The 27,611-nt window shown below is 35.9% G+C and overlaps 2 protein-coding genes across 7 annotated transcripts; one reads left to right on the forward strand and one right to left on the reverse strand.

The window, feature by feature from the left end:
* Positions 1 to 821: 821 nt before the first annotated feature.
* On the reverse strand, positions 822 to 21,009 carry SCLY (selenocysteine lyase). Of its 3 annotated transcripts, none has more exons than XM_014052858.2 (13): positions 20,868 to 21,009; positions 17,732 to 17,864; positions 17,088 to 17,200; positions 15,726 to 15,826; positions 15,323 to 15,509; positions 13,558 to 13,685; positions 12,427 to 12,591; positions 11,241 to 11,347; positions 9,697 to 9,733; positions 8,821 to 8,904; positions 8,024 to 8,126; positions 7,399 to 7,474; positions 822 to 4,231 (listed from the first exon to the last, which is right to left on the reverse strand). In XM_014052858.2, the coding sequence occupies exons 2-13, from the start codon at positions 17,827 to 17,829 to the stop codon at positions 4,087 to 4,089; spliced, it is 1,344 nt and encodes a 447-aa protein (XP_013908333.1). In that variant the 5' UTR covers positions 17,830 to 17,864; positions 20,868 to 21,009; the 3' UTR covers positions 822 to 4,086. The 3 variants fall into 3 exon arrangements, with proteins under 3 accessions (XP_013908333.1, XP_013908337.1, XP_013908334.1); XM_014052862.2 differs by having other exon boundaries at positions 17,732 to 17,859; positions 20,868 to 20,951; XM_014052859.2 differs by lacking the exon at positions 20,868 to 21,009 and adding an exon at positions 20,243 to 20,553 and having other exon boundaries at positions 17,732 to 17,859.
* LOC106538391 (uncharacterized) lies at positions 20,903 to 27,323 on the forward strand. 4 transcript variants are annotated; one of them, XM_014052865.2, is made up of 2 exons: positions 20,903 to 21,043; positions 23,872 to 27,323. In XM_014052865.2, exon 2 carries the CDS (start codon positions 23,904 to 23,906, stop codon positions 24,771 to 24,773), a length of 870 nt encoding a protein of 289 aa, XP_013908340.2. In that variant the 5' UTR covers positions 20,903 to 21,043; positions 23,872 to 23,903; the 3' UTR covers positions 24,774 to 27,323. The 4 variants fall into 4 exon arrangements, with proteins under 4 accessions (XP_013908340.2, XP_013908338.2, XP_013908342.2 ...); XM_014052863.2 differs by having other exon boundaries at positions 20,982 to 21,122; XM_014052867.2 differs by lacking the exon at positions 20,903 to 21,043 and adding an exon at positions 21,167 to 21,293.
* Positions 27,324 to 27,611: the final 288 nt, after the last annotated feature.

A 27,611-nucleotide genomic window follows, 5' to 3' on the forward strand; every position in this document is an offset into this window, starting at 1 on the left:
GATGATGAGGGTTAAATATACATAACAGTAAAATCCAACAATTGGTGGCATTCACAGCTAATCGAAGAGCAATATGTATACAGGAACTACAATTATGTGTGGTATAAACAAAGTTCAACTCTTCTCTTGTTTCTATGGTGTATGTTTAGAAAGTCCTTATCAATTTACTTTCACACTATTTTCTCCACCTTCCTCAGCTGTTGTATTTTGGCAAGTTGCTCCATCACATGCTGGAACTGCCCCACTGTTTATTTTTGGTTCCCAAGAAGCTTTGCTTGCAGAGCCAGAGATCTGAGAAAATCCTCCTTTCTTGCTTATGATGCATGAAAGACTAGGTCCTGATTCAGAGCACTATTTGATTCTGATTGCTACCAGCAGCTGGTTTTGTTCCTTGGTAGCTAATACCATTTCCCTGAAAATAAGACCTCCCTGGATAATTAGTCCAATCGGGCTTTTGAGCTCATTTGCTAAAATAAGCTGTCCCCTGAAACTAAGCCCTCCCCGAAAATATTGCAACACAACAGCAGCCACACTCTCCGCCTCCAGCACCTCAAAAATAATAAGACATCCCCGAAAATAAAGCCAAGTGCTTATTTCGTGAGTGAAAAGAAAATAAGACCCTGTCTTATTTTCGGGGAAACACAGTACAACAGCACTTTGCTTTCCCATCTATCTGAGCTTTATTATTGTTTTTCTTACTTTCTTTGATCTTATTTTTATTTTATATATCAAGCAGGTGAGGAATATTTCTGATTACTTGGTAAAAGGTGATAGGAAACCCAATTTCTGTTGTGGGCTTAAAGAAAGGAACACAGGCTTGGTAAGAGATAGCAAAGTTTTCGATTTTATTAATTCTCCTTTCTCTTGTGACATTAACTCCTAAAGTGTCAAATGTACTTTAAATGGACTGATCAAATGTAAAGCACATTTTATACTCCAATTTATAAAATAGCAAAAATTAAAAGTCGCACTGTTAAACTGCAATTTTATCTGCTTTATGTATTCATCAATTATAGGCTACAAAAAACTGAAGAAACTTTAATTACTATTTTTCTTTTTGAGTTTCCTATGTCACCATTTGCTTTTTTAAAGTATAATTCCATATTTTTACCATATTCTGGGTCATTTGAGATGGAATAATTGTACCCTTGATACAAATACAATAGCTTATACAATTTCAATAAGCAAAGAAAGTTGGCAGAAGCACTCTGTTGTATACAAACATTTTAATCCTTTTCAATATTAATTCCTCATGACAGACTCCATCGTATTCTAACATCATTTGCATGTCTGAATATCTCTCTATCCATGTTCCCTTCTTTAGACAATCTTCTATTAACAGATACAATTTTCTTGCTCTAATGTTTACCACATATTTAACTCGTTTTCACTCCAGTTTTCACTCCAGTTTTCCTACTACAAACACCCTAGTCCTTCATAATTAATTTCAGTTCAATATTTTTTTATCTGTCATTCAATCTAATTTCACAGAAAACATACATGTTGAAATACTGTAAAAACAACATAGAAACACATAGCATGAACGTATGTTTTTGTCTCCTACACAGTGTTTCCATCACAAACATTCATTATAAATTTATCCATAAATGCATCTAACTTTCTTAATAAATAAATGGATAAATAAATAAATAAATCTAATTTTGTAAAAGGGACAGAAATAGACGAGGGATCAAGACAAGAGTCAGGGAAAGGAAACTGTTTCATGAGTCTTTTGCAAATCAAAACATATTTCCAAATTATAAGAATATATTTGGGGTTTAAACTGTACTGGGTTTCAAAACAAGAACCGGTTTGGCTGAACAGAGGAAAGAGACTGAATTTTCCAAACACATCTCCCAAGAGAAGAGGGAGTGGATAATGGGGAAGAAATTCAATAACACTGATTTTAAAAACTACCGTTATGTAAAATATCCTTGAATCTGTGCAAATCTGGATATAGATCTAGTTATTGTTTGATGCAAATATTTTTAAACAAAACTGTTGAACATGAAGGAAACTGGAAAATTAGATAATATTTGATATGTTCCTATAAATTGCCTTTCGCTCAGATCCCACAATGATCAGACAGAAATTCAACAAATAAACTTCCTGCAGTATCATAGTTAAAGGAGATGGGCAAGGCCAACACTCAAAAAATACAAAATAAAATGCTTATATTACTTTAAATTACAGTCAACATAAAATCAGATACTTGAACTGGTTGCTTCTTTGTATGTTGTATCTTTCTATGAATAATTAAACAGTTGTATTTCATGTTAAGACATAGTTGTGCTTACATTTTACAGAGGGCATCAGTTTACAGTATAACCCACTTTGACCATTTAGTAGCAGGTCATGCTACCATGTAAAACAAATAATATTATGAAAGTTTACAGTATAACCCACTTTGACCATTTATCAGTTTACAGTATAACCCACAGTATATAATATTTATCAGTTTACAGTATAACCCACTTTGACCATTTAGTAGCAGGTCATGCTACCATGTAAAACAAATAATATTATGAAAGGATAGTGAGTGAATTGTACTGTAGAATTGCCTATTAAAACCTTAACAAGTACAGTTACCAAGAAACTAAACATTACCTCTTTAGTTCCATCACGATTAGCAAACAATGGTTCAGTAGATGCAGTAAAAAAAACAGTAGACCTTATTCCACATATTCAAGTCAATTACTACATATTTCTGAAATTCAATATTTAAAGCTGCCATATATATTCCCAGCTGCCATTATCTCTTCTTTTGTAGGATTTTTCAAGTGAGAACAAGTCTCCTATTTATGATATTTATGACTTTAATGATTTGTAAGAAACAGTGACAGTGAAATCTAGCTTCTATCACAGCACCTGCTTCCTCTCAAAAGGGAATTATTGTTGTGGCCAATTCTGTCCTCTTGCCATTCATGGCAGAAACGGACAGCAACAACCCCTGATTCAGATCCCAAACATTTGAGTTGCCACCAGTATGATTTACTTTTCAGTTAATTCGTTATTAGATTTTTATCCCATTTTTATTTTGCAAAACTAAAGGCAACATGTTTAACTACACAAAACTATAATGCTATATACTATAAACTTCTAATGCTAAGTTAAATGGAAGGAAGCCGGCCTATATGTAACCAATATTCTGGTTTTCTCTGTTACTTAATTCTAATAGATGTATTATACTTGATAGATATATTATATATTCTTTCACAGTGCATATGCATACATGTATTTTTTAGAGTAGAACAATTTATTATTATACATTTCTAAATTTAGAGATTTACTTGACCATATATGTATACATATGTATGGCATATACACATGTATATAAATGCATATACCTTCTACTTATTGTATTCATATCCACGGAGATTCTCCTTCTTCCAGGTCATGATTGTCCCAAAGGTGTTTTTTCTAAATAACAAATTGACTTTCTTGGGTTTCTTCTTTGAAAACTTCTCATTCAAAAAGCTGAAGAAAGATGAGAAGTGAAACGTTTCAAGGGGGGGGGACCCAATACAGGGTGTTTGAAAAAAAACACTTTGGGACAACCATGGCCTGGATAATTGAGAATCTCCGTAGACATGAATGAAGAAGCTTCTTGGATGAAAAGTAAACATTTTCAAAGCAAAAGAAAGTCCAGCTGCCTTTTGGAAAAAGCACCTTTGGTACAACCGTTATATTCACATTTGTTTTCTGTTCAGCACCAACTTTAAATATCCGGTAGAAATATTTCCTTGCTCTTCCTTCTGCTTGGTAAAACATGTTAAAAGGTATAATTCACCAATTGGATTTACTGGTGCTAAATTTAAGGGGGAGAAATCAGTGCTCATAGATACAGACAGTGCTCCTAGGTATTCAATAAATGTAAACAAATTACTTGATGTTCAACAAAAATTCTGTTTCACAGAATTGATGGGAACACAATAGCTCACAATATGTCAGATGTAAGTATGGCACATTGAGCAATGAAGCATCAGGACTAGATAAGCTCACTTCCGGACACTGATGAAGAGAATCTTTTGTTGTTATTGTTGTTGTTGTTGCTGCTGCTGCTGCTGCTGACTATAAGTATCCAGCCTACTGTAACTCAGCCACAGCCCGTTTCAAATCTTCCACAATCAGATCCACATCTTCTTTGCTTGTATCACGGCCCACACTGAGGCGTATGGCATTCTGTGCAACATTATAAGGAATTCCACAGCTAAGCAGTACAGCTGAGGGCCTAGAGAACAGACACAATTAAAGCAAAATATAACAATTAACAGTATTTTTACCATGGTGATTTGAGAAGCATATAGAGAAAGGAAACAAATTATGCATAGCTCCTCCTGTCCAAAAGACATTTATTTCTAAGATATTTTTATTCCAATAGAAATGCAAGTATGCATTTAAAGTGCATTTAAAGTAAGTTTGTGTACTGAGGTATACAGAATTCCAGACTTCATAAGGACGGTAGACACAAATCAGTAATTCTGAAATTTCTGTCAGAATTAATGAATTAATGTAATTAGATTAATGTAAAGATATTAATGTTCTAATACATATTATATGGATGACCAGCTAAACATTAAGGTGTAAAGTATGGAGAAAGTGGAATTGTTATTAAGTGTTAGCACTTTAAAACTGATAAAAAGTTATTATATATAATACATACTCTTAATGACTTAACCAACTGTGATGAAAGGTTGTGGATTTTTAATACAGTATGTTATTTCACCAGCTAATAACAAATTTAAAGTTAAAATCCAGGTTTTTATGTAGCCAAAATAGAACACGAGAAGCCAGCATGAAAAGATTCAGAAGAACCATACTTGTATTAAAAATAATGGTTTTTTAAAAATTAACTATTTTAACTACAAGAACAGATGCATTCAGATTTGATTATATTTAGTGACTGTGCTATAAACTGATTGGTGAGACAAAGAAAAATGAATCAATAATGAACCATATTATGGATTCAAGTCATGGATGGCAGCAAAGCTACTAGAATAAGTCTCTTAATATTATGTCACTATCTTTGTGCATTCCAAAACACTATGGCAATTTTAACAAAAATTCTATAGGTTTCAGAGTATGGTTTTAAGTCTTTTGAAAAAGATATAAATGCAAAGTACTTATACTAAGTACTTCTCTGAAATACTATATAGAGCACACAATATGGAGAGCAAGTAACTTCTTGATACTTGGTTCGTCATTTTACATTTTTCTGTCTAGTCAGAACAAAAGCATTTTGCAATATCCTAATTCATCATACTCCATTAATTATAGAGACCATTTCCCCCCCAAAAAGAGGGCTATGGGGATCTGGGAAAATATTTGTGTACAGTGGTGCAAAGCATATCCGTATCACTAGGAATTAACACATATGTCAGCAGATTGATCAGTTTCCATAATGGCCTGGGTAGCTAAATCAAAATACTCTTAGCTTCTGAATAGTCAATTCTTCTCCTACTTCTATCAAGGCTGCATAATATCTCTTTCCTCACGTCTTACTCCTAAAGACCCAGAAGGAATAATATAGAAAGAGTCAACTGATGCAGATCCATGGAGGAACACAATTATTTAAATCATATAATATTTGTTCCTATTGTATAGAATAACGGATTGTGAATAGTGCTTATTTCTTGGATAATATTATCAGTGAGTAAGGGGGAAATTACAATTATGTAAGGGCTGTAATTATTTATCATAATATTTTGTCACCACCATTACTAGCTGTTAAGAATATAATGGTTAGAATGGTTGACAAACTGATATTTGAGAACTTATACAGAATGAAAAATATTTTCTTCAACTAACAAATACTGCACTCAATTGGATAAATGGCTTAGATATTAATATATCTATAGAACACTTATTCCCATTCAACTTATTTCAAAATATAACCTATAACTTATCTATAACTTCTTGAATTCCTCATTGACTACATATTTCCCTAACACATATACCACAATGAGCTCCTTTTATATATTCTTACTAGTTATATCCATGTACTCTATGATATACGCTAAATAAACACTAGTTGTTAAGCAACATAGGTCTATGTCAATAACCGTATTTTTTGGAGTATAAGACGCACCAAGGTTTTGAAGAGGGAAATTTAAAAAAAAAGAAGGTAGGTAGATAGAGGGATAGAGAGGGAGAGAAAGAGAGAGAAATACAGTAAGGTAGGTAGCCAGAGAGAGTGGTTAGGTAGGCAGGTAGATAGAGGGAGAGAGAGAGAAATACAATAGATAGATAGGGAGAGGGATAGAGAGAGAGAAATAGAGAAAGAGAAAATACAGTAGATAGGTAGGGAGAGAGAGTGAGTAAGTAGGTAGGTAGGTAGATAGAGGGAGAGAAAGAGAAATACAGTAGATAGGTAGGTAGGGAGAGAGAGAATAGGTAGGTAGATAGGGAGAGAGAGACAGAGAAATACAGTAGGTAAGTAGGTAGGGAGAGAGAGTAGTAAGTAGGTAGATGTTTCCAGGTGTATTTATCCATGTGCTGGAGAACGAAATTACTGACAATCTGCAGCACGTAAGACTTGTTTCTGCTGGCACAACACTTGAGCAATCTAATTCTGATCAATTACTCTAACTAACGAGCTTTCCGAAAGGAAAAAAAGTTTTTGCACGCTGCAAAACTCCCCAAAATGACTCATTTTTCATGAAAATGGGCCCGATTTTTTAAAAAGGCATGAAAAGCCTGGGGGGGGGGAGCTTGCAGAGTGCTCCTGGAGGGGGAAACAAGCAAAAAACAGCCCATTTTTCACAAAAACGGGCCCATTTTTTGTCAAACAAAATTGCATACATAGCTTTATGGAGGCTTATAGAGTGCTGCTGGGTCCTGAGGGAGCAAAAAACAGCCAATTTTTTGCTCATTTCTGCCCTCCCAGCCCCCAAGAGCTCTTTGAAAGTCTCCATAAGGATATGCATGGCCATTTTTGTGAAGGGGGCGGGGCTTCAGGAGGCAAAAAAGTGCTGTATTCGATGTATAAGATGCACTCAGATTTTCAGCCTCCTTTTTGAGGAAAAAATGTGCATCTTATACTCCAAAAAATACGGTAGTTAACAGCAGCATTAATATTGTTACCAATGCATAGCTTGCTTGTTATGACAAAGGTGGCAACATAATGTTTGGGAAGGTAGTATGGCTGATGTGGCTCATGAAATTCTAAAAGTATGGCTAAAATGGCACAAAACACTGTATATAATTTTTTTTCCACAGCAGATGTTAACATTATCATCACCACCCTCCATAATTCTTGGGTAATATGAGAAATTGAGAGCTGTGATGACTCTAAGTGGTTAATTCTTTGTAAAACACACACACACAAACACACACACAAACCTCTTCACATATGCCCTCCAATTACAGGAACCTAATTACAGAACACCAGCTACTTACTGGTCACCCTTTTCAGAGTGGCAGGCTGCCCCAACACTGGCTTGCAAAGTCCTACAGCGTGAGAGCACCAGCCAACCTACAGAAAAAACAAGATATACATCTGCTCTCTTCTCATGAAGTACTTATGGATCTAACTATGGAAGAAACACATAAAATTTGTTTATAGTCTTGCTTACGGTATCAAGTATAACTAGGATATAATTTTAAAAAATCAATCCTTGTTCATACTTTAGTAGAATTGACATCTCATGAATGTTAACAACCAATGTTAGGATTACACATATAAAATTGCTACAACTAAATTGGAACATGGGAAATATACATTTCAAATGATGTTTCAGGGACAAAACAGCAAAATGCTTTCTGACTAGTTACATAATTCATTTGTAAAAAAATATCTTTATATCTTGCATCTGTAGTTGGCATTTTCATAATGAAATTATAATGCAAATTTGACTAAGCACACAAAAGCATGCTGATAATCTCTTAATTTGGTTTAAGGCAGAGAGATTAGTTTTAAAAGCAATTAATACTAAATTTTGTATTGATCACTAAATATAAAATCCCATAAATCAATCATAGACTAGTTCTTAAAAAACAGTGCAAGTATAGACATAGATGTTACCTTGTAGACCTGAGCCCAATATAGAAAAATTACAGGTGTTGCAAAGTCGTTTAGAGCCTTTCAGTCGACAGTTAAAATGGATATTTTGTCTTCCAAATATAGTCTAGAATATAAAGTAATACTTTTTATAAAATGTCAACCCACACAATTTTAAATACATAACGAAATAAAGATACTTATGGGTAGTATTGTCCTTGTGGCAGTATAACTTTCAGTATAGCACTAACAGGATTAACTATCACCTTGCTCACAGATGTGGGAAGAATATCTGAAAGGTCTACCTTATTCTGGCAAATCAAAGTAGGGCATTTGTCACAATTCTTGTAGTAATGAATTCCAAGAAAGGCAATTCAAAGAGGCTTCGATGCTATTCCATTACACAAAAATGTCAGTTCTGCAATAGTCACTGGGTTAATCCAGACATGATACATGTATCTATAATCTGAATCAAGGTTGTTTCCTGTGTCATTTCTGTCCATTTGCTATTTTTAGCATTCTTGCCCTTTGCTCTGCTTCCCTCTAGATTAAAAGGCATCACTGCCCCATGACTGTGTTTAGCCCTCCTCGAAAATATTGCAACACAGCAGAAGCCATGAGGTGACCACGCTCACCGCCTCCTGCACCACAAAAATAATAAGAACTCTCCGAAAACAAGGCCAAATGCTTATTTTGGGGGTCAAAAGAAAATAAGACCCTGTCTTATTTTCTGGGAAACACGGTAGCTTTCTGATGTCATCTCCTGCTCCCATATAAAGATTGCAGAACTATACAGAAAACAGGCAAATAACTGAAATTACTTCAAGCCTTTCTTCCAGATAATCCCGAACATTCCTCATGTGAGCTTCATATAGCTTAGAGTTTTCATTCACCAATTCAGCTGCCTGTAAAAGAAGATGAGAATATCAGGTTAAATATTAGAGCCAAATTCGAAAGGAATCATTCAGTTCCCTTTTACACCTGACCATATAATGTTTATTTTCATTAGCCAGGATAGACAAAAAGCCAATATGGTAGAATCTCCTCCACTGGGTCCCCAAAATTTCACACTCTACTTAACAAAACCCAATATCTACAAAAGAATCTTAAAGATAAAAAGTAATAGAAAATGTTGGGGTATTCTGCAGTATGGCTGTACACACTTCAGAAATAATTGGGATAAACCTGAAACTCTTTTTCAAGGTACTCCAAAACCTTTTTAAATAATCAATACCAAGTCCAAAAGGTATTATTTTTTCTTTTTTGCAAATGATTTTCAAAGCATGCAAAGCATATTTTGCACTACCTACATTCAACAATCAGAGCCATTCCCTTGGAGGGAGGTATCAAAAGGAGGCAAATGATAAAAGCACTGGTTCCTGTGGACTCCACTCCCTGCCATTTGTTTATATTCTATCTTGATGTTTTACTTCTAGTCTGATAAGCTATTTGTGCAGTTGCTGAGACTGAAAACTTCAAGTTGCTTTAAAAAAAGGTGAGATTGCTTTAAGCATCTGTTTGCAACATCATCTGTCACTGTCTCACTATATGTTAAACTAGCCTTCCTTCAGCTATGTAAATCTATGACTTGCTGATACCTATTTTCTCTTTTTTTTTAAATATAGTAAAGACACACTATTCAACAAGACAGTTTATCCACATTGCATATTTGTATTATTTACTATTTTTAAGCCTACCTTGCCAAGACCAGCAATCATTGGAGTATTCTCAGTCCTAAAAAAAAGTAGCTTTTATTCATACACTTTAAGTTGCACAAATACAAGGTCTACAATTGTGTGAATTTTTTAGCACCTGTATTAATGTATGAAGTAAATAAAATACACACTTCAAATGAAAATCAAGATACTACCTAGAAAACAGAAATCCTCTCATTTTTCAAGCTTATTTGCATTTTTATTCCAAATATTTCCTTTTAAAAACTTTCTTGCATACTCTTAAAATCTATATACTATTCACTATAGCATAGAAGTGCAAAATGTGTGGCATGGTAGGTATCAGTGCTGCCCATGATTCCTTTTCAAACCAGTTTCTTAGGCCTCAGCCCTGACCTCTACTCTTCATAAGTGCCTACTCTACTACTCTTCCAAATTCTTCTCCCTCCAGTTTCCCCTCTACTATGCTCACTCTTACGTCCATCATCTTTTTTACCTTCTGTGTTACTTCTATTTGTAGCTTCTCTTCTATGTCTTTAACCTATCTGATACCACATCTGCTTCCTACCTACCTAAGATAATTCTCATCCTTTGTTCCTGTGATCTTTACTCATATTCCTTCTCAGTTGTATTTCCATCATTGCTGCTTCAATCCAGTTCCCCTCAACTTTCTCCCAACTCAATTCATTTTATACTCTTCTGCAATCCTTATCCTGCTGCTTTCCCCTTCATTTACATCTTTTATCTGCCTCTCTGCTACTCTCAGCATTGCCTGCTCTCTCCTCTACTGTTTATCTTCTCTCCTCTTCTTATCTTAGTTGCATTTCCTTTTTCTGCAATTTAAGATAAAATCAGACAACTGGAATCAAAAAGCAGAAATAGATAGGAACCCATCTATTTAATTTCCCATACTTTTTGATTCATTTAAATTGGATTGAGGGGGGGAGAGAAAGATGGATGTGTTTCTGCAATAACACTTTAATTTTTAATGATTACTATTTTTAACTGATTCTGTGCCACCATGCAAGTGTCAACTCTTGGTGACGATATAGATAGACCTTCTCCAAGACAATATGTCTCCAGCCTGGTCCTTCAGGTCTTCCCATGGCATACATGTCACTATTGTACCTGAGTCCATCCAATTTACTGCTGGTCTTTCCTTCTCTCCCCCCCCCCCACCTTTCCTACAAGGGATCCTTCTCAAGACAGCTAGGTTTTTGTATAATTTGTCTAAAACATAATATTTTCAGCTAGGTTATTCTGCCCTGATTGAGAACTATGGATTGATTTATGGCAGCATAGCAGGGTTCAAAAGAGCACTTTTTATTTACTTTATTATTTACTTTTACTTGCTAAATACAAATAAATACAAATAAAACAAAATACTCCATTCCTGCTTGTGATGGGTTTTGCCTGACTGCCCTCTTTTAGATTACAGTCCTGAATATGTCATCAAGCATTGCCTACATGCTTTTGAACCAAAGAAAGTTGAACATCCTGCCACAGTGTCATGATATATTTGTCTCTAACAATTCAGTTGGTTCATCTAGTGGTCCTGTTTACCATACCCTGGGCGAAAGCTCCATTCCTGTCCACCTCCAAACAGCATGGGGTGAAGGGGAATATTCATACCAAGTCCTCGCACATACAAGGCTCCAATACGTGGGGCATAAAACTGCAATTATAAATCACAACAGTAAAAGCAATATATAAAAACCAAAGGCAGATAAATTATAGTTAACAACGCAGATAAAGGTTCCTAACAAGAAGATTTATTGAACAGAGTAATGAGTAAAGAATCTTCTTCAGCATAGTTGGCAGATACATTTAAGCAAAGAGAGCCATTGGCCAGAGAATAAGAAGCAAGGATATTGGACCAAGTGTCATGAAGGGGTTTTTCCAACTTTATAATTTTGTCCTCCTGTAAGAATTAAGTGGAAAATGTAACAGGAGTAATGCAAAATGATAGAAGTTTTATGGAGCGCAAGAAAGGATGCTAATGCTGTCACATGAAAAAGTCCTAAAATTCAGTGGATTAAAAAAAAGATTTCATTCAAAAATTATTTCTGAGGGCCATCTGCTGGAGAATCCTTAAAGAAACTTCTGAAGTATCTTTAAAGTCAAACAATGATTCTCATCACAGAATTATAGAGCAGAATGAAGCCATTTTGGAACTGGATTGGGCTGTCTATTCCATGTAAGAATTCAAAGTAAAAGGTTCAGTGCTGGATGGCTACACAGTCTCTGCTTGACCAATCCAATGTAGGAGAGTCAAGTATCTCTCTGGATAATCTCAACTTTATATAGTCATTTCTCTAAATGTTCCCACTACTTCCACTTCTTGATATTACAATTGGTTAGTATCAAATCAAACATAATAGATACTCTTGTATCTTCTTCTTTGAAAAAGAAAGCTATCAAAAATTTCCTAGAGGTATCAGACTTAACAGTGTGCGCCTCCCTAAACACCTGGCATAATTAAATACTTTATTACTACTGTTTTACTGCTTTATATTCTGTATACCAACATGCATAGCAAGATTATTCAAAGCAGTTTACTGTACAGCTATCCAACACATTCCAACAGCATGTCACATGAGATCTGTAAGAATAATTTCCAGAAATGACAAACCAAATTAGAGGCATTTACTTCTAATTTAGTAAGTGAGAACTACTGTTCTTGGGTATGAAATTATCCAAAGTTCAGAAGAGGTCACAACAACGAGATAGAAGCCCAAACAGAGAAAAATATACCTTGTGCCCTACAATAGTGAGGTAATCTACTCCCAAGTCCTGGACATCCACTCGCCCCTTTCCAATCATCTGGGCTGCATCTGTGTGCACTAAGATCCATGGCAGACCAGAGGCCTTTCTCTTGTGGTTGATAACTTCAATCTGATGACTGAGTTCTGAGATGGGCTGAGAGAAAAGTTTCCTGTTAGGTGTCAGGAGATATAATTTTATCAAAAACACTTCCTTTCCCTCCCTATTAGTATTTAGTAATTCATTTTTGGAATTACTGAAATAGAAAGTAGTCATCAACTAATATTAATATTACCATCTTTCTACAGTCATAAAATCTATTATTAACATAACTGAATCTACCTAGTAACTTAATATTGATCTTGTTCTACTTATTTAGCAAATGTTATAATAAAAAACTAAGCCAAAATATGTTGCGCATATATTTAGCAATTTAATAAACAAAAATCTAATAACCCATGCTGCCAAAAATAAAGTAATTGTTGTAAAATATGGGAGCAAGAACATTGGCATAAATAACAAAAAAATAAGAAATTTGAAGATATTAAATGTTAAGAGCAGCCACCCCCAAAACCTGTTTTGATACATCTTTGGCATTAGTTTAGCAAAAGGGAGATCAGAAATAACTTCAAATATATGTGTATGTGTGTATGAAAGCATACATAGAATTTATTTAATTTTTAATATTTTAAAATTTAATATTTTAAAATAAAAAGATTCACAATTTTATAAAATGTGGTAAATGTATAAAATACTATAGGTCAGACAAAGATTGTCCATCAATCTACAGAAATATAAATATATTTCAGTGGATTCATTATATTCTCATATATGAATAAACCTGTTCCTGGTGGCTTTATTTATTTATTTGTCATCCAAACGTCATTGTAGATATTGCTTCATCATTGGAATACAATCAACTGAAACAACCTCTCAGTCACAATCATTTGTCATTTGCAATTCCTCAGTCAGTGACTGAAAGCAGGCTGAATGAATACAATAGAAAATGTTTTACGAGAATATCTGTCAGTACTTGATAGCATCTGGAGTAATCTCACTTAATTAAAAATCTAACTATTTTTCTTAAATTTAGGAACTATAACAATTAAATTTACAACTCACCATCACCACCCCAGTTTCATTATTTGCTAGCATTACAGAAACTAAGCAGGTGTTTGGATGGATTGCTGCAACAACATCATCTATTTCCACTTGCCCGGTTACCTTTGATACTGGCACAAAAGTGACTTCTACAAACCAGGATAAAAAGAAGATAGATAAATAAGAGTCTATGGAATTCAAAGAGGGCTGGACTTAGATTTCTTATGGGCATGAAGGGATTCCAAACTGATGATGTACTTGCCCCTCCCCTGACTCAACCTGGACATCTCCTACAAATTCCTTGCATAGCTCCATATAATTAAATAAAAAGGAGGGATAAAGTTCTAATAATTTAATCTCATAATATTGATAACATAGGTATCAACCTTTTTATAGTAGCCAAGTCAGGAAACAGAACCCATAAAAATTACAGGAACAGAACTGTACTATTATAGGTCCTATAATATAGGATATAATGACAGAATTTTGAAGGCCTGACAAGAGTTTTCTTCTGACCTCTCTTACACCAAAGAAAATCAAAGCAGGTAAACTTGAGTTTCTTCCTCATACCCTCTTCTTCCTAAACCAAGATGTTCATTTAACTCCCCCCCCTTTCATGTTTATAACCATTATCTTCTACAATCAATGGTGTAAGTTAGCATGTCAGAATGAAATGCATGAATTTCATTCAGAAAATAAGATGGCCTTGATGGAGATAACACAGGAACTGTTAGTTAGGCAAAAAGATGTGAATTCGCAATTCGCAATTTAATGAGTTTATATGCCGTCCAATTCCGGGGGACTCCAGGCGGCTTACAAATACGAAATGAAATAAAATAACACATATGGGAAGAATACAAACAATACAAACAATTTAAAAAACACAACATACATTTGGTTTAACTGGGGGTTGAACCTGATTTGAAAATCAGCAACCCCAGGGCTGTCGTAACAGCCAGGTTTTGGTGGCTTTTTGGAAGGCCACGAGAGTGGGAAGGGTCCGGATCTCTGCTGGTAGCTCGTTCCACAGAGCCGGAGCAGCTACAGAAAAGGCTCTCCCCCGAGTGATTGCCAGTTGGCATTGTCCGGTCGACGGCACCCGGAGGAGGCCTAGCCTGTGGGTTCTTATCAGACGTTGGGAGGTGTGTAGCAGGAGACGGTCTCTCAGATATCCAGGTCCAATGCCATGTAGGGCTTTAAAGGTAATCACCAGCACTTTGTAGCGCATCCGGAGACTAATAGGGAGCCAGTGCAGCTCGCGGAGGATAGGTGTAACATGGGTGTACCGAGGAACACCCGATATCGCTCGCGCAGCTGCATTCTGGACCAACTGCAGTCTCCGAACACTCTTCAAGGGCAGCCCCATGTAGAGTGAAGTATTTTTAAAGTCCAAAATAGCCAGATAACATTTGGAAGCATCTCACACAGAAATGCCACAATTCACTGAACTATAAGGAAGAGAGGTACAGCACAAACAGATTTGCAAGATTCCATGGATATTTTTTTAAAACAAAGAATTTTTAATAGTTGCAGATATATACTTGTTCTGAAAACTCATCTACCCATAAAAAAAAACATCAAAGGTAAACTGGGAATGACAGACAGCATCCTAGGATGATAAATGAGATAGTGAGGTAAAGAAACTCATAAATTTGTATTCTACTAAATTTGTGTTTTGTAAATGGCGATGCCCCCAATAGCAGCCATTTTGAGAAACATCCTCACTTGCATTTCAAAAGTGCCACCAAAAATGTTGATGGCTCGAGCGATAAAATCAATTGCTCACCAGCTTTTTGTTCCTTCACCAGATGCTCTACAGGGAGACGAACTGAATCATGTTCAATGCAAGATATAATGATATGTGGAAGTGTCCCTAAAGTCTTTTCTTCATGGCTTTCTTTTGTTGCAACAGGACTTTGTTTGCTGCTTTTCATAAAATCTTTTACTGCAGTATGAATCACTAAATTATTTGCCTGGAGAAAAAAAAGAAAGAAAGAAATACAAATCAGATTAAAGAATTCTGTAGGATAGAAAAAGATTTTTCTTTGAAGTAATTACTATTTTTTTGCTGATTTTTCTCAGCCAGAATTTCATTTCCAGAAAATAAAACTAAATAAGGCTAACAATTGGAGGCATTTTTAAAAATAAAAGCCAGATCAAAATACTATTAACAACTTCAGATATCTTACTTCTGTCCCTCCAGAAGTGAAAATAATGTCCTGGAACCGTCCTCCCACCATTTTAGCCAAATTTTCACGAGCTTCATTTATGATCTTCTTTGCTCTTTGACCTGTGGAGGCAAGACACAAAAATACATCATATAAGGTAGATCCTGGAGGTTTTGTTCCTCACACTAAATGCATGTACATTTTAATTATGGACTTTTGTTCCGATTGCACATAATCATTATACAGGGATGTCCTGGCAACACCACTTTTCAGTCTTGTACCCATGAAATTACCTTCATTTTATTCCACAGTCTGTGAGACAGGTTTAAGTCATCCTTTGTTCTTCTTTAGTGTTAAAATGGCATTTTCTTCCTTAAATAAACAACACTCAACACTAGCTACAGGTGTGATAAAATGTAATACTATGTTTATTTTTATTGAAACGTATGATATCCAGTTGTCACACCATTCACGCATTGATATGTATAAATAATATAAGAATTAAAAAAAACATGACAAAAAGGTGTGCTAAAATGCTAGTTCTCCTCCCACTGTTTTGGAGGCAAAACATAGCTCTGAAAGTTATCCAACCCCAAAACAATATTAATGAGGCTAGGTTTTATAACATCTAGTGAGGGCTACCAGATGCTAAGAACAAATAAGCTATTTTGTTGCTTTGAACTGTAAATGCCAGGTGTGGTTGATGGTTTGACTAATTTTACACACTTTAAAAAAATATTTGCATTGTTTTTCAATAACACATAAATCTGACTGAGCCGAGGTGGCGCAGTGGTTAGGGTGAAGTACTGCAGGCCACTTCAGCTGACTGTTATCTGCAGTTCAGCGGTTCTAATCTCACCGGCTCAAGGTTGACTCAGCCTTCCATCCTTCCGAGGTGGGTGAAATGAGGACCCAGACTGTGGGGGCGATATGCTGACTCTGTAAACCGCTTAGAGAGGGCTGAAAGCCCTATGAAGCAGTATATAAGTCTAACTGCTATTGCTATTGCTATTGACTGTTTGCGGTTAAATTATATATACATACACATACAACATTGGATGCTATCCTATCATCTTTTCCAAGTAGCAAGCCCATGTATCATTTTTTAAACAATGAAAAAATGCAGTGTTGCATGTTTATGTACATATAATTTAACCGCAACATTCAGATCTAAAGGTTATTAGGGCTATCTTTATTTTCCATAATTATTACTAGAAGTGACTGGAGGCTGTAATGATTCACCATTCAATGATTGAGTCTTCTGATAAATCCTTAACTGCTACTCCAATAACCCTTCAAGATTAGACCCATCATTTACCACTAGACATGACTGTACCCAAAAAGATGCTTTCACAAAACATTTCCATATTATCTTCATCAGACCTGCTTCATAAGAACTGCTAGGATTGCCCCATGCTTCATACATGGCTTCTTTAACTGTCTCAATCACTTCTGGTGCCAAAGGGGTGGTTGCATTGTAATCCATGTAAATTTTCCTATAGGAAATAGAATGGAAAAATGGTTATCAACAGAAAGAACCACATAGATTAATACCGCCACCTATGTATTATACTAGGTTGCAATGTGTATTTTGGAAAATCTTCTTTGACAAATCTTTTCCATTGCTATCCACTTTTTCAAGCAGTGACAAGTACTTTATTTCACCTCCAAATGTTACAAAATTGTATTTTTATACCTTCTATGAAAACTGTCATAAAATTGAGGTGGTGGGCTGCCTCATGAAAGCCCTTTGATACATTCATTAATTTTGAAAACATTTTGTATGTAGTTATGACTCTGAATTAGACATTTGAAATTGGCTAATAATCTTGGTGATCTGGATATTCCATTCCAGGATAATGTTCTTGAATGAGTTTTGCAACCGTATCCTGTGCAAATTCAGTTTAAAATAAGACCCATTGAGTTCAACAGGTTTTATTGTAAAAGAAATCATACATGAAACAGCAAGATCTTAGTACTTACATTAAAAGCAGAGACTATAAGTTGGTAACGAATAAGTTACATACCTGCTTGATGAGATATTATTTTTTCCATTACAATTTAATGTCTCATTAGTCTCCGTTCTTTGTTCCACTAATATCATCTTCAAGGTGGTCTCTTCCATTCTCAGTCAGCCTCTTTATGAAACAATGGCCTGCGCTGAAACAGAAAAATGTATCATGCAACTATCGATCACAATTTGTTTCTCTGCAGTGGCCTGCCAGCTGCCCAGTTCAGGTACTTGCAGACAAAGCTAAAACTCCTTAGAAATTCATGCAAATAGGCATGTTGGCTTCAAAAGAAAGATGTACAAAAGAATCCAATGCAGGTAGACAAAATGAATGACTATTTTATATGTTTGGCAGTAATTGCTTCTAGGTGATGTGACTGGCAAGGAATGGAGCCTGAACCCAGAGGATCTATAGTCAGGAAAAAGGAATCTAAGAGATCCCTTATTTCGGTTGCCATTACATTTTTACAAATTTGTTGTCAGAAAGGCATTAGGATTGCCAGTTAATTCTCAAAACACTTGCATCCTCAGGATCCTAGATTAAATGTATCACTAGGAGGCACCACACAACTGATTTTATCTATTGATGCTGTTCAGACATGGGTAGCCAAATGATAATTTAATAATTTCAAATCTTTTCCCAGGAATTGCACTCGTGGACTTTCAACCTTTTGGTGACTATATATAGTTTGTTTGTTTATCCAGGTCCTGGAGCTTAAGAGTTTCAGGAAGGAATACACAGAAGCTGGATATATGCAATATATAAAATGTGGATATATACAATCAACCTTCCCTATACCCAGAGAACAGAAAGGTAATGTCAAATCTTTGGCAATAGTACTATTCTCAGGGAGGGCTACAAAGAACTAGTATATGACAAAATAGAGCCAATATTGGGTTAAGTGAACCAATAATGAATCTTTTTTCTCTGTATTAGCAAATTATATTAATACATTAGTTCAAGCAGAAGCAGAAAGAAAACTTAGACTTTTAACTAGGTATTAATTTGTATATATGTTGTTCAAAATCCCTTTGAATCCAGCAATCTTTTTCTGTCAGTGGTGAAACAAACTTTTTATGGACACCAGTAAGGCATAAGAGCCAAGGTGGCGCAGTGGTTAAATGCAGCACTGCAGGCTACTGCTAGATCAGCAGTTCAACGGTTCAAATCTCACCGGCTCAGGGTTGACTCAGCCTTCCATCCTTCCGAGGTGGGTAAAATGAGGACCCAGATTGTTGGGGGCAATATGCTGACTCTCTGTAAACCGCTTAGAGAGGGCTGAAAGCCCTATGAAGCGGTATATAAGTCTACTGCTATAAGAGTAAGTAAGGCTCCTGTAATATCTCAAGCTCTGTCTCTCTGATTTAGGAGGAAGCAGAATTACACCAATAAGAAGCCACCCACCAATTCACCCTCAATTTTCTCTCTCTTAAAGACATTTAATTTGATAGTCATTGATAAAGCTTATGAAAGTGAACTCCATTCTTTAGCTCCATTAAGATATGGGAAACTGATGAATCTCTACATATAATTAAATTATAACATCCTTCAACACTGGTCAGGCTATTGAAAATTACAGTTCAACAGTAACTGTACTGAAATAGGGAACCTATCTAACATTTTAGTTTTGCAGGATGGGAACTTGGTACATTGCCATAGTAAAATCAGCTGACATTGTTAGTGCAGCATTGAATAAGACTAAACAATGAAATCTTGTATGATATACAGAGCATTTAATTCTCATATACTTGGTAGTATATGCTCAACCAAATCTGTCCAGTTTTCAACTTTTCCATCTTCCCCTCTTACTAATTGCTATCACTCAGTAGTTGCTCCTTAAGAGCATCGCTGGTTTATCAAAAATAGCTTTGGAAATGGTTACCTCCTAAATGACTAAGTGGGCTGTAACATGAATCTTTCAATAAACAAGCATCCAAAATATACCTATTAATGTCTATATCAAAGTTTAGTGCCTGCAGATTTGCTGAATTTCAATTTCCTTAATAGCCAAAAGAAAAGGGTAACCTAGTAAAGGGGTTGGATCACAGTAAAAGACAAAACTAAATTAGCTCATTAAATATTTGACACAACACTCCAGTTCCAGTGTTCTCTTGTAATTCAGTTTTAGCATCTTTCACTAAAATAATGTGATGTTTTATTTCTTTATCTCCTTCTTCCTTCTGTTTTTAAATTGCAAGTCCTCTGGGAGAGGAGGCTCATACTTTCGGATTCCCTGAGTGCATTATTTAACAGCGCTACATTTAACATCAACTATTAATATATTCATATAAATAACAATCTTATGAAGTTAAACAAATCTGTGCCAAGGTTAGCTTTTAAATTTTTATTTAATCTGACAATAATAAAAAAATTTGCACCAAGCAAAAACGATGGTACAATTATCAATCAAAAGATAAGCAGACTTTCCCTCCAGGGAAGGAAAAACCCGTAGCGCATCACTGTGTTCAATATCCTGGAGAGAAAAAAGAAGAAGCCGTCAACCACACAACCAAGCGAGTTTCTCACCAAGGTTAAATGTCGAAGACTTCAACTAGGCGAGACAATTGTTACACAAACTTCACGGCGTCGCCATTGGTTACTGAGGGAAATACTCTCAACGCACATCAGTCCGCGCCCCTCCTACTCAGCCATAAGCGATTGGCTGCGATTGCAGCCATTGAAAAAATAAACCGACACGCAGCAAGAGCAGCTCTAAGCACTGACATTTAGTAGGAAGAACGGCAAGCACTTACTCTAGTCCCGCCCTCGTTGGCACGGTGACGGTGCTCCCAGAGAAGAGCTGATTGGGCAATATTCGAATATAGTTTTCGATTAACGGCAATTTAAGCAGGTTCCCTTTGGAGGACCAATCGAGTTTCTCTCCCCCCCCCAACGAAAGCCAATTGGCTAAGAGCCTCCCTGTTTTTGTGACTCGGGCAGCTTTCGTCGATGAGGATGGTGCCATCCAATTTTAAACAATCTACTTCCCCCTCCCCGCGACGCGAACCCCCTTCTTTTTAACCGTGGTGTCGTTTATTGACTAGATGGTGGTGGGCTATTGTTTTTTGCTGTGCTGTTATTCAGTCGATTCTTTTTCTCGCTAGGAAAAAAAGTGGTCCTGTCAATTTTCCAAAACTTGGTAGGCCCTTACCCACGTTTCCTCTCCGCTGACTAGTCAAAAACGAAACGCAAGCTATAGCTGACGATTCCTGGTTGGTTAATGCTGTTTTCATCAGCCGCTGATTTAAAAGCCTGTTTGGACCATAGAGATGGAAGGAATTCCCTCGAAAGCAAGCTGTAAATATGCCCTTCTCGAAGATGGCGGAGGTGGGTTCGCTTTTCCCTTTTCGCTGCCTCGAGGTCTCGCGGGGTTTCACTGAAAGGATGGTGCACGGCGCGTGGGCCTGTAAGTGACGCCTTACCGTGTGTGTGTTTTTTTAATGCCGTTCTGGTAATCTGAAACGGGAAGGGAGAGATGAGGGGAAAGGCGGAATTGGAGTTCACCGGACTGGGTTCCGCTGCCGCTGGCCTACGGCGAAAGAGAGAGCCTGGGCTTCAGATGGCCTGCTATACGCAGGTGGGCAGAGACGTGACGAGGCCGAGAGGGAGGAGGCCGCTCCACCCCCTTCCCTTATGGGTCGGGTGGCCCTTTGCTTTTTCTACGTAGCATCCTCGTTCGGGAAAAGCCAAGTGAAGTGAAGTAGCGACAGGGATCTGCCAAATGGAGAGAAGCGTCTCATTCTCCGTTTGGAAGGACAGCGCCCAGTCACTCACACCCAGCGAGCAAATAAAGAGCCTATAGGTATTCTGGAGTTTGCTGACAGCAGGGTAGATTGAGGTGGCTGGTGGGGTTCGTCTACCCTGTTTTGCAAAACTGCTAGCTTAGAGAAGAGAATTGGGCGGTATATAATTTGAATGAATAATTGTTATTTATGTGTTGCAGCGAAGACACGAATAGTTTTGTGGCGCCCAAATACTAATACATTTATTATCCTATTAAGAGTTCTTTCACCCTTCTTGTCTTATGTTTTCTTTGGCCACCTGCCCTGCAGACGTGCAACTTTTAAAAAAATAAATAAAATTGCAAGCTGCTGGAAATTTTACAACTATAAACTAGCTCTGAAATGTAAAGTTTGTATTTTGAAGGCTTCTTGGATTATTGGATAAAAATCGAGCACTGTACATGGGAGTGCCGATTACTCTCCCCTGTGTTTCCATATTTTTTCTTCATATCTTAAGAAAAGTGCATTCTGTTTACGCCGGTATTTCTTTGCACATACGTTTAAGAGTAATTAAAGTATGCAGGATTAATATTTAAGAATGTATACAGTTCTCGAAATTCAAAGTTTAGTTTAAATAAGCTTTGCAGCTAAGCTGATTTTTTCCCCCAGAGATTAAGGCTTTTGAAAAGATGCAGAGAATTTCCACTGTGTATAATGAAGAGCATAAATAGTTAAAAGTTGACAGTGTAGAGCAGGTTTAATGTAGTTGTGATTGATAACTTGTTATGTTCAGCTGCAAATGACTCCACACCAAAAAAAAAACCTTTGAGAAGATTCTTACTTAGGAGTATTGCAATTTCCACCAGTGGAAAATATACATTTATTCATTTAATACAGATATTGCCACACTCTAAAAGACTTGTGTGGTATAACAGAAAAGCAGACTAATTGAGAAATAATGTCAAATATTAACCATAAATATTATAATAGGCATATGCACTGGAACTCTTTTCTGAATAGGTCAACTTTTAAGGAATTTAAAAAGAATCAGAATAATGGATCATTGAGATTTTTGGTGGGTTGGCATTCCACATGGGGTTTCCATTCCATTGAGGAATAAGATGCCTTATTTTTCCCTAGATTTTATATGGCGAAGGAACCTTCAGCAATCCAAATAGATGTCTTTTCCCTGAATAGATAGAAGCTATTTCAAGATGATCCTGAATTATTTTAATTTATATAGACATCCAGTTGTCATGTGAATTAGAGTGTATAATAACATACAGAGACAACATCATTGAATCAAAAATAATTTAAAAATAGTTAAGATACTAATAAAACCTGGCCAGTTCCTGTGGGAAAAGTGAAGTCTTAAGAGCCTTTAAAAACAAGGCCAGGGACAAGACTACACGGTATCTAAATCTCAGCAGAGATGAAAGGAGAAAAGACATGCCTCCTAGACCCTGCCAGATGACACTGCTTATTTGATAGATGCATGCCTAGTCTCCCAGATCTTATTGGATGCTAAACTGAAGTTGGGCTTTAATTCACTTTGAATTTACCTGTTGGTCAGTGTGGATTCCAATATTATGTATGAAAAGTATCTCTCACCTGCAGACAAGTAGGCATTTTGGTCCAACTAACTTCAGAATAATTTTAAAAGGCAGATCCTGTAAAACATAATGCAATTTAATCAGGAGATGGCAATGACATGGCTTTGTTGCTTTTATTTGTCTCTCAGCTTATATCCCTTAGTGTTGTAACGGTGATATGGGCAGGATATAAATTTAATAAAATAAATATACTTTTTGCATAAACATTGTTTTATAAATCTGTATTGTTTGGAAAAAAAATAGTTATCTCTGTCAATAGAGATAATTGAAAATAGAAGTATTTAAGTAAATAAAATAGTATACTAATGTTTTATTCAGTTTAATGAAACAGTAAGCTGCTTATTTACACATCAAAAGCAATGCAACCATGCTGGCAGCAGGAAAGGGTCAAGTAAAAGAGAGCCTTTCTATCTCTCCCTCTCCCTCCCTCTCTCTCTCTCTCCCTCTCTCTCTCTCTCTCTCTCTCTCTCTCTCTCTTTCTCCCCACCCCCACCCTTTAGCAGACTGGAAAGGTTGGAGGAGGAAGAGATTTCAAGAGTACTGTAGCTGTGTAACTTGCCTGCAACTCTCAGGCTGCCAATATGATTGCATTGCTTTTGATAGTAAGCGGGTACTTGAGCATTCCAAAGTGGTAAGAAGGCAAAGGAAAGCTAAAGGTGTAAAACTGAGTAGTCTTGTCTCTTCCAGCTGGAAAGCATGGGTTATGGTTTCCCATTGATGACTGCTTTGCTTAGTGGTGGAGTTGCCGATCCATATTATGATAGTTAAGCGACAACTAGTACTTGGTGTTATTTCAGCTAACGTCTTCCTTCTTTTTCAGCTTTTGATATAGAGTGACTTTAAACAGGAATTATGGCAGCTTTGGATAAAATAAAAGCAAAAAAGACTCTGGGAACTGTTGATTATGTGGAATCATCTGAATTTGCACAAGGAATTCTGCCTACAAAGAAGGATGTCATTCAAAACATGTTGTATTTGTTGCATCCAAAAAGGGCTGGACAAGCACAACGATCCAAAGAAGATGCTGCCCAATTGCTTGCTGAACTTTTGCAGGAACACTGGTTGTTTTGCAATCTATATACCATAGCAACACAGAGCATAAAGAAGCATATTCTGAAAGTATATGAAGAATTCTCAAAGTTATACCAATCCAGAAAGCGAAGAAAAAATGAACTGTTTATTCAGAAAGCAGATGACTTCAATAGGAGTTCAGAACAGCTTTTTGATATATTTTGTACAGACACTGTTACACGAGAGAAATTGGAGCAATGGAGTGGTGTTAAGATGACAGATACTGAATGGAAATTCCTTGAAGACCAGAGGAATGAGAGAAAAATGTACTTTGAGGACTTTGTGGACAAAAAACAAATGGAAACAATAGAAAGACGGAGAAAGGTTGAGTCTTTAGAGAATTTTAGAAAAATTGCAGAGGAAGAGAAAGAAGCTCGTAAGCGGAAAGAAATGACTTCAAACAGGGATGAACAGTCAGTTGAAGATGTTAATAAGAATAAAGATGACTCCTGTCTTGAATACAACAAGGGAATTGGAGGGTTTTCAGATAAAGCAAAAAGAAAGCGTCTGTCGTCTTGTTGGGTAACTGGGACAGCAACTTCAACCACTTACAATGAATCAGTTCCTTCTGAAAATCAGCATCTACGTATGAATATCAGAAAAGTCAGACCAGGATTCTATGAGACTTTTGACAAATACAAGAACTGCTAGTTTGGTATCTGAACTCTCTGGGGGAATTAACCTAGATCTTAAAGTACCCAAGTTATTTGGGAATTGGTGTAGATAATTATGTTGGGCTCCATTATTGTGCAACAGCAGCACCAAAAGGATTGGTAAAAAATAGTCCATGGAAAAGGTTAAGATGATAGTCATTTAGTTTTATAGCAATATATTCACAGAGAGAAAATATTAGTTATGAAAAACTATAACATTTGCAAAAAAAATCTGAAGTTCCAGTGCTTATAAGCTTAAAAAAATAAAGTAGTTATGAATTGGTTACATTCCATGAGAATAATGTATGTATTTCAACAAACTGCTTAGGAAGATAAGGCTTTATCCGTTATGTACAGCAATTGAATCAGACCTGGCATACTAAAAACCTTTTGCTAAAAACATAATATGGAGGTCTGAGAAAGAAAAAAAAAGAAGAGTAAATTAATTAAATAATGTATTCCAGCTCTGCATCTCTGGAGATTGGAAGACCATATCCAATTTATTACCCTAAGAAGCTATACATGGCTATTGAAAGGAAGACAATTTATAGTCTTGTAACATTGGAATATTGAGGATCGCAGTAAACTGCAAACTCAAACCATGACAACTAAAACTGTGTCCCTTAAGGAAAAATAATAATTGGTCCCAGTGATTCAGAAAGTGCTGTTATTTTCTAGAGGAAAAAGAAAACAAAAACCTGTCTGGCCCTAAGAGATGTAGTATATATAACTTGCAGTTGATACATTGAGATTTGAATGGTTTTAGGTGTTTGCACAAAAAGTTATGTTATTTGACCTAGTAGGTAAGTAGTTGTTAAGAGACACATTGGCAAACCAGTTCTTGTAGATAATTTGATAGCTTATTGGAAGAAAACAGGAATTTTAAACAATGGTTTTAGATTCCAGATGTGCTGGTGACAGCTATCATTTTTCTGAATTCTTGGCAATTAAATAACTGATAATTATGTAAAAAAAATCTGAGGTTAAAAGTAAGATGTGTAAGACACAATATGATAACAAGGTGAACTTGCCTAAAGGTTAAAGAAAAAAGTCTCAGACTGATAATTTTGAATGTGTAAACTGATATTTGCAACAACAAATATCTAGCTACTTAGTCATACCAACTGACTTTGTATATTAATTGTTGATTCTTTAAAGATTTAAAACTTAAAATAGTTTCAAATCTTTCCCTTATAATTCCAGCGTAGTCCCAGGGCGAGATAGGCAGCAAATGAATTCAATAATTCTGCATAAATTAGGTAGATACATTACAAGAGCTGTGGTGGCACAGTGGTTAGAATGCAGTACTGCAGGATAACTCTGCCCACATCCAGGAGTTCAAACCTGACCAGCTCAAGGTTGACTCAGCCTTCCATCCTTCTGAGGTTGGTAAAATGAGGATCCAGATTGTTGGGGGCAATATGCTGATATTTGTAAACTGCTCAGAGAGTTCTGTACTAGCACTATGGAGTGATACATAAGTCTAAGTGCTATTGCTATTTGTTTTACATCAAAGCTTTTTTCTGTATTTTTAGCATTAAATTTTCCATGTATTCCCCTATAACAACATGACTACTAAAATAAACAGTACACACAGTACAAGTGAATATATGATTAAGTGAGTCCAAACTGATTTTAGTTATGTAATTGTTTTGTAAGAAAAATATCAATTTGAATGCTAAAATAGCAACAAAAAATTAAGAAAAGCAGTGTTGGAATTAAGCATATTGGTTAACTGTGTGCCTCTGGGAAGCCTCCAAATAAGGTGCTGTATGTTGATAATAACCCCTATTAAAATTGTTCTTTAGATACTAGAATTCAGAGGCATAAACATATCCTGGAAAATGGCAATGAGAAACCTGCCTAGAAAACTATATAATCATCGGGAATGAAGCTTTACTCTTAACGTCTGGCATTTAGAGCCGTATAACTTCTAATTATTCATATTCTGATACTCCCAAGAATGTTTTGAATCCTTTAAAATTATCTAAAAAGTGACTTGTTTTATAAAATGAATTTATATGATTAAATTAAGTGGTGTATAATGTGGAATAGCTTCTTGAATTTCCCACCATTTACCTTCACCTGATGATCTCAGATTCTGGTGTTATGAAGAAGAAAACAAAACAGACTTAGTTGAGAAGCTTAATAGAGTAAATGGGGGAAATGAGTCATGGGCCTTTTTTTCTTTGAAAGTCCTGAAGATTAAGGAATATACAAAATAAATCACTTGAGATGTTTCTATATAGGATGTAGTATAAACACTTTAGAATAATGGAAACTGAGAATGAAATCTTGAGAATGGGAAATGTATGCCTCCTAGGTTAATTCCTTCATACCTACCTTTTACAGCTAAAGGAAGATGATCAAGTATCTTAACTTTGTATTAAGCTTATTTGAGCAATACCATGATCAGCTACAGAATAATCAATTGCATGACTAAGACAGTTTTCATACAAATGTAAAAATGCTCTCAATTAACAGTTTTAATTGTTTTATAAACAGTGAAGTTTTTTTTCTGGCCAAGAATAAAATTGCTTAAAAGCAGCATTCTGATTGTCTGCTATGCTTTTCATCAATATATTAAAGCTTGGGGGCCTTTATGAATATTAAAAATCAGCATCTCCCTGATCTAACTTTAATTGGAAGATGTATCTGTTCCAATTGTCAACTTTTTTTTGAAATATATTTTTATTATGTTTACATTTAAAACAATGCAGAACATCACAGTCGAAGTGACCATACATTCACATTATACACAATTAGTCTCAACCATTAAATATTAGCCTACTTAGTGCATTATCTATCCTTCTGTCCAATCACAATATATACAGTT

This window comes from Thamnophis sirtalis, unplaced genomic scaffold (assembly GCF_051295495.1).
Source record: "Thamnophis sirtalis isolate CommonGarterSnake01/CBP01778 unplaced genomic scaffold, rThaSir2_p1.2 scaffold_11, whole genome shotgun sequence".
NCBI classification, from domain to species: Eukaryota; Metazoa; Chordata; class Lepidosauria; order Squamata; family Natricidae; genus Thamnophis; species Thamnophis sirtalis.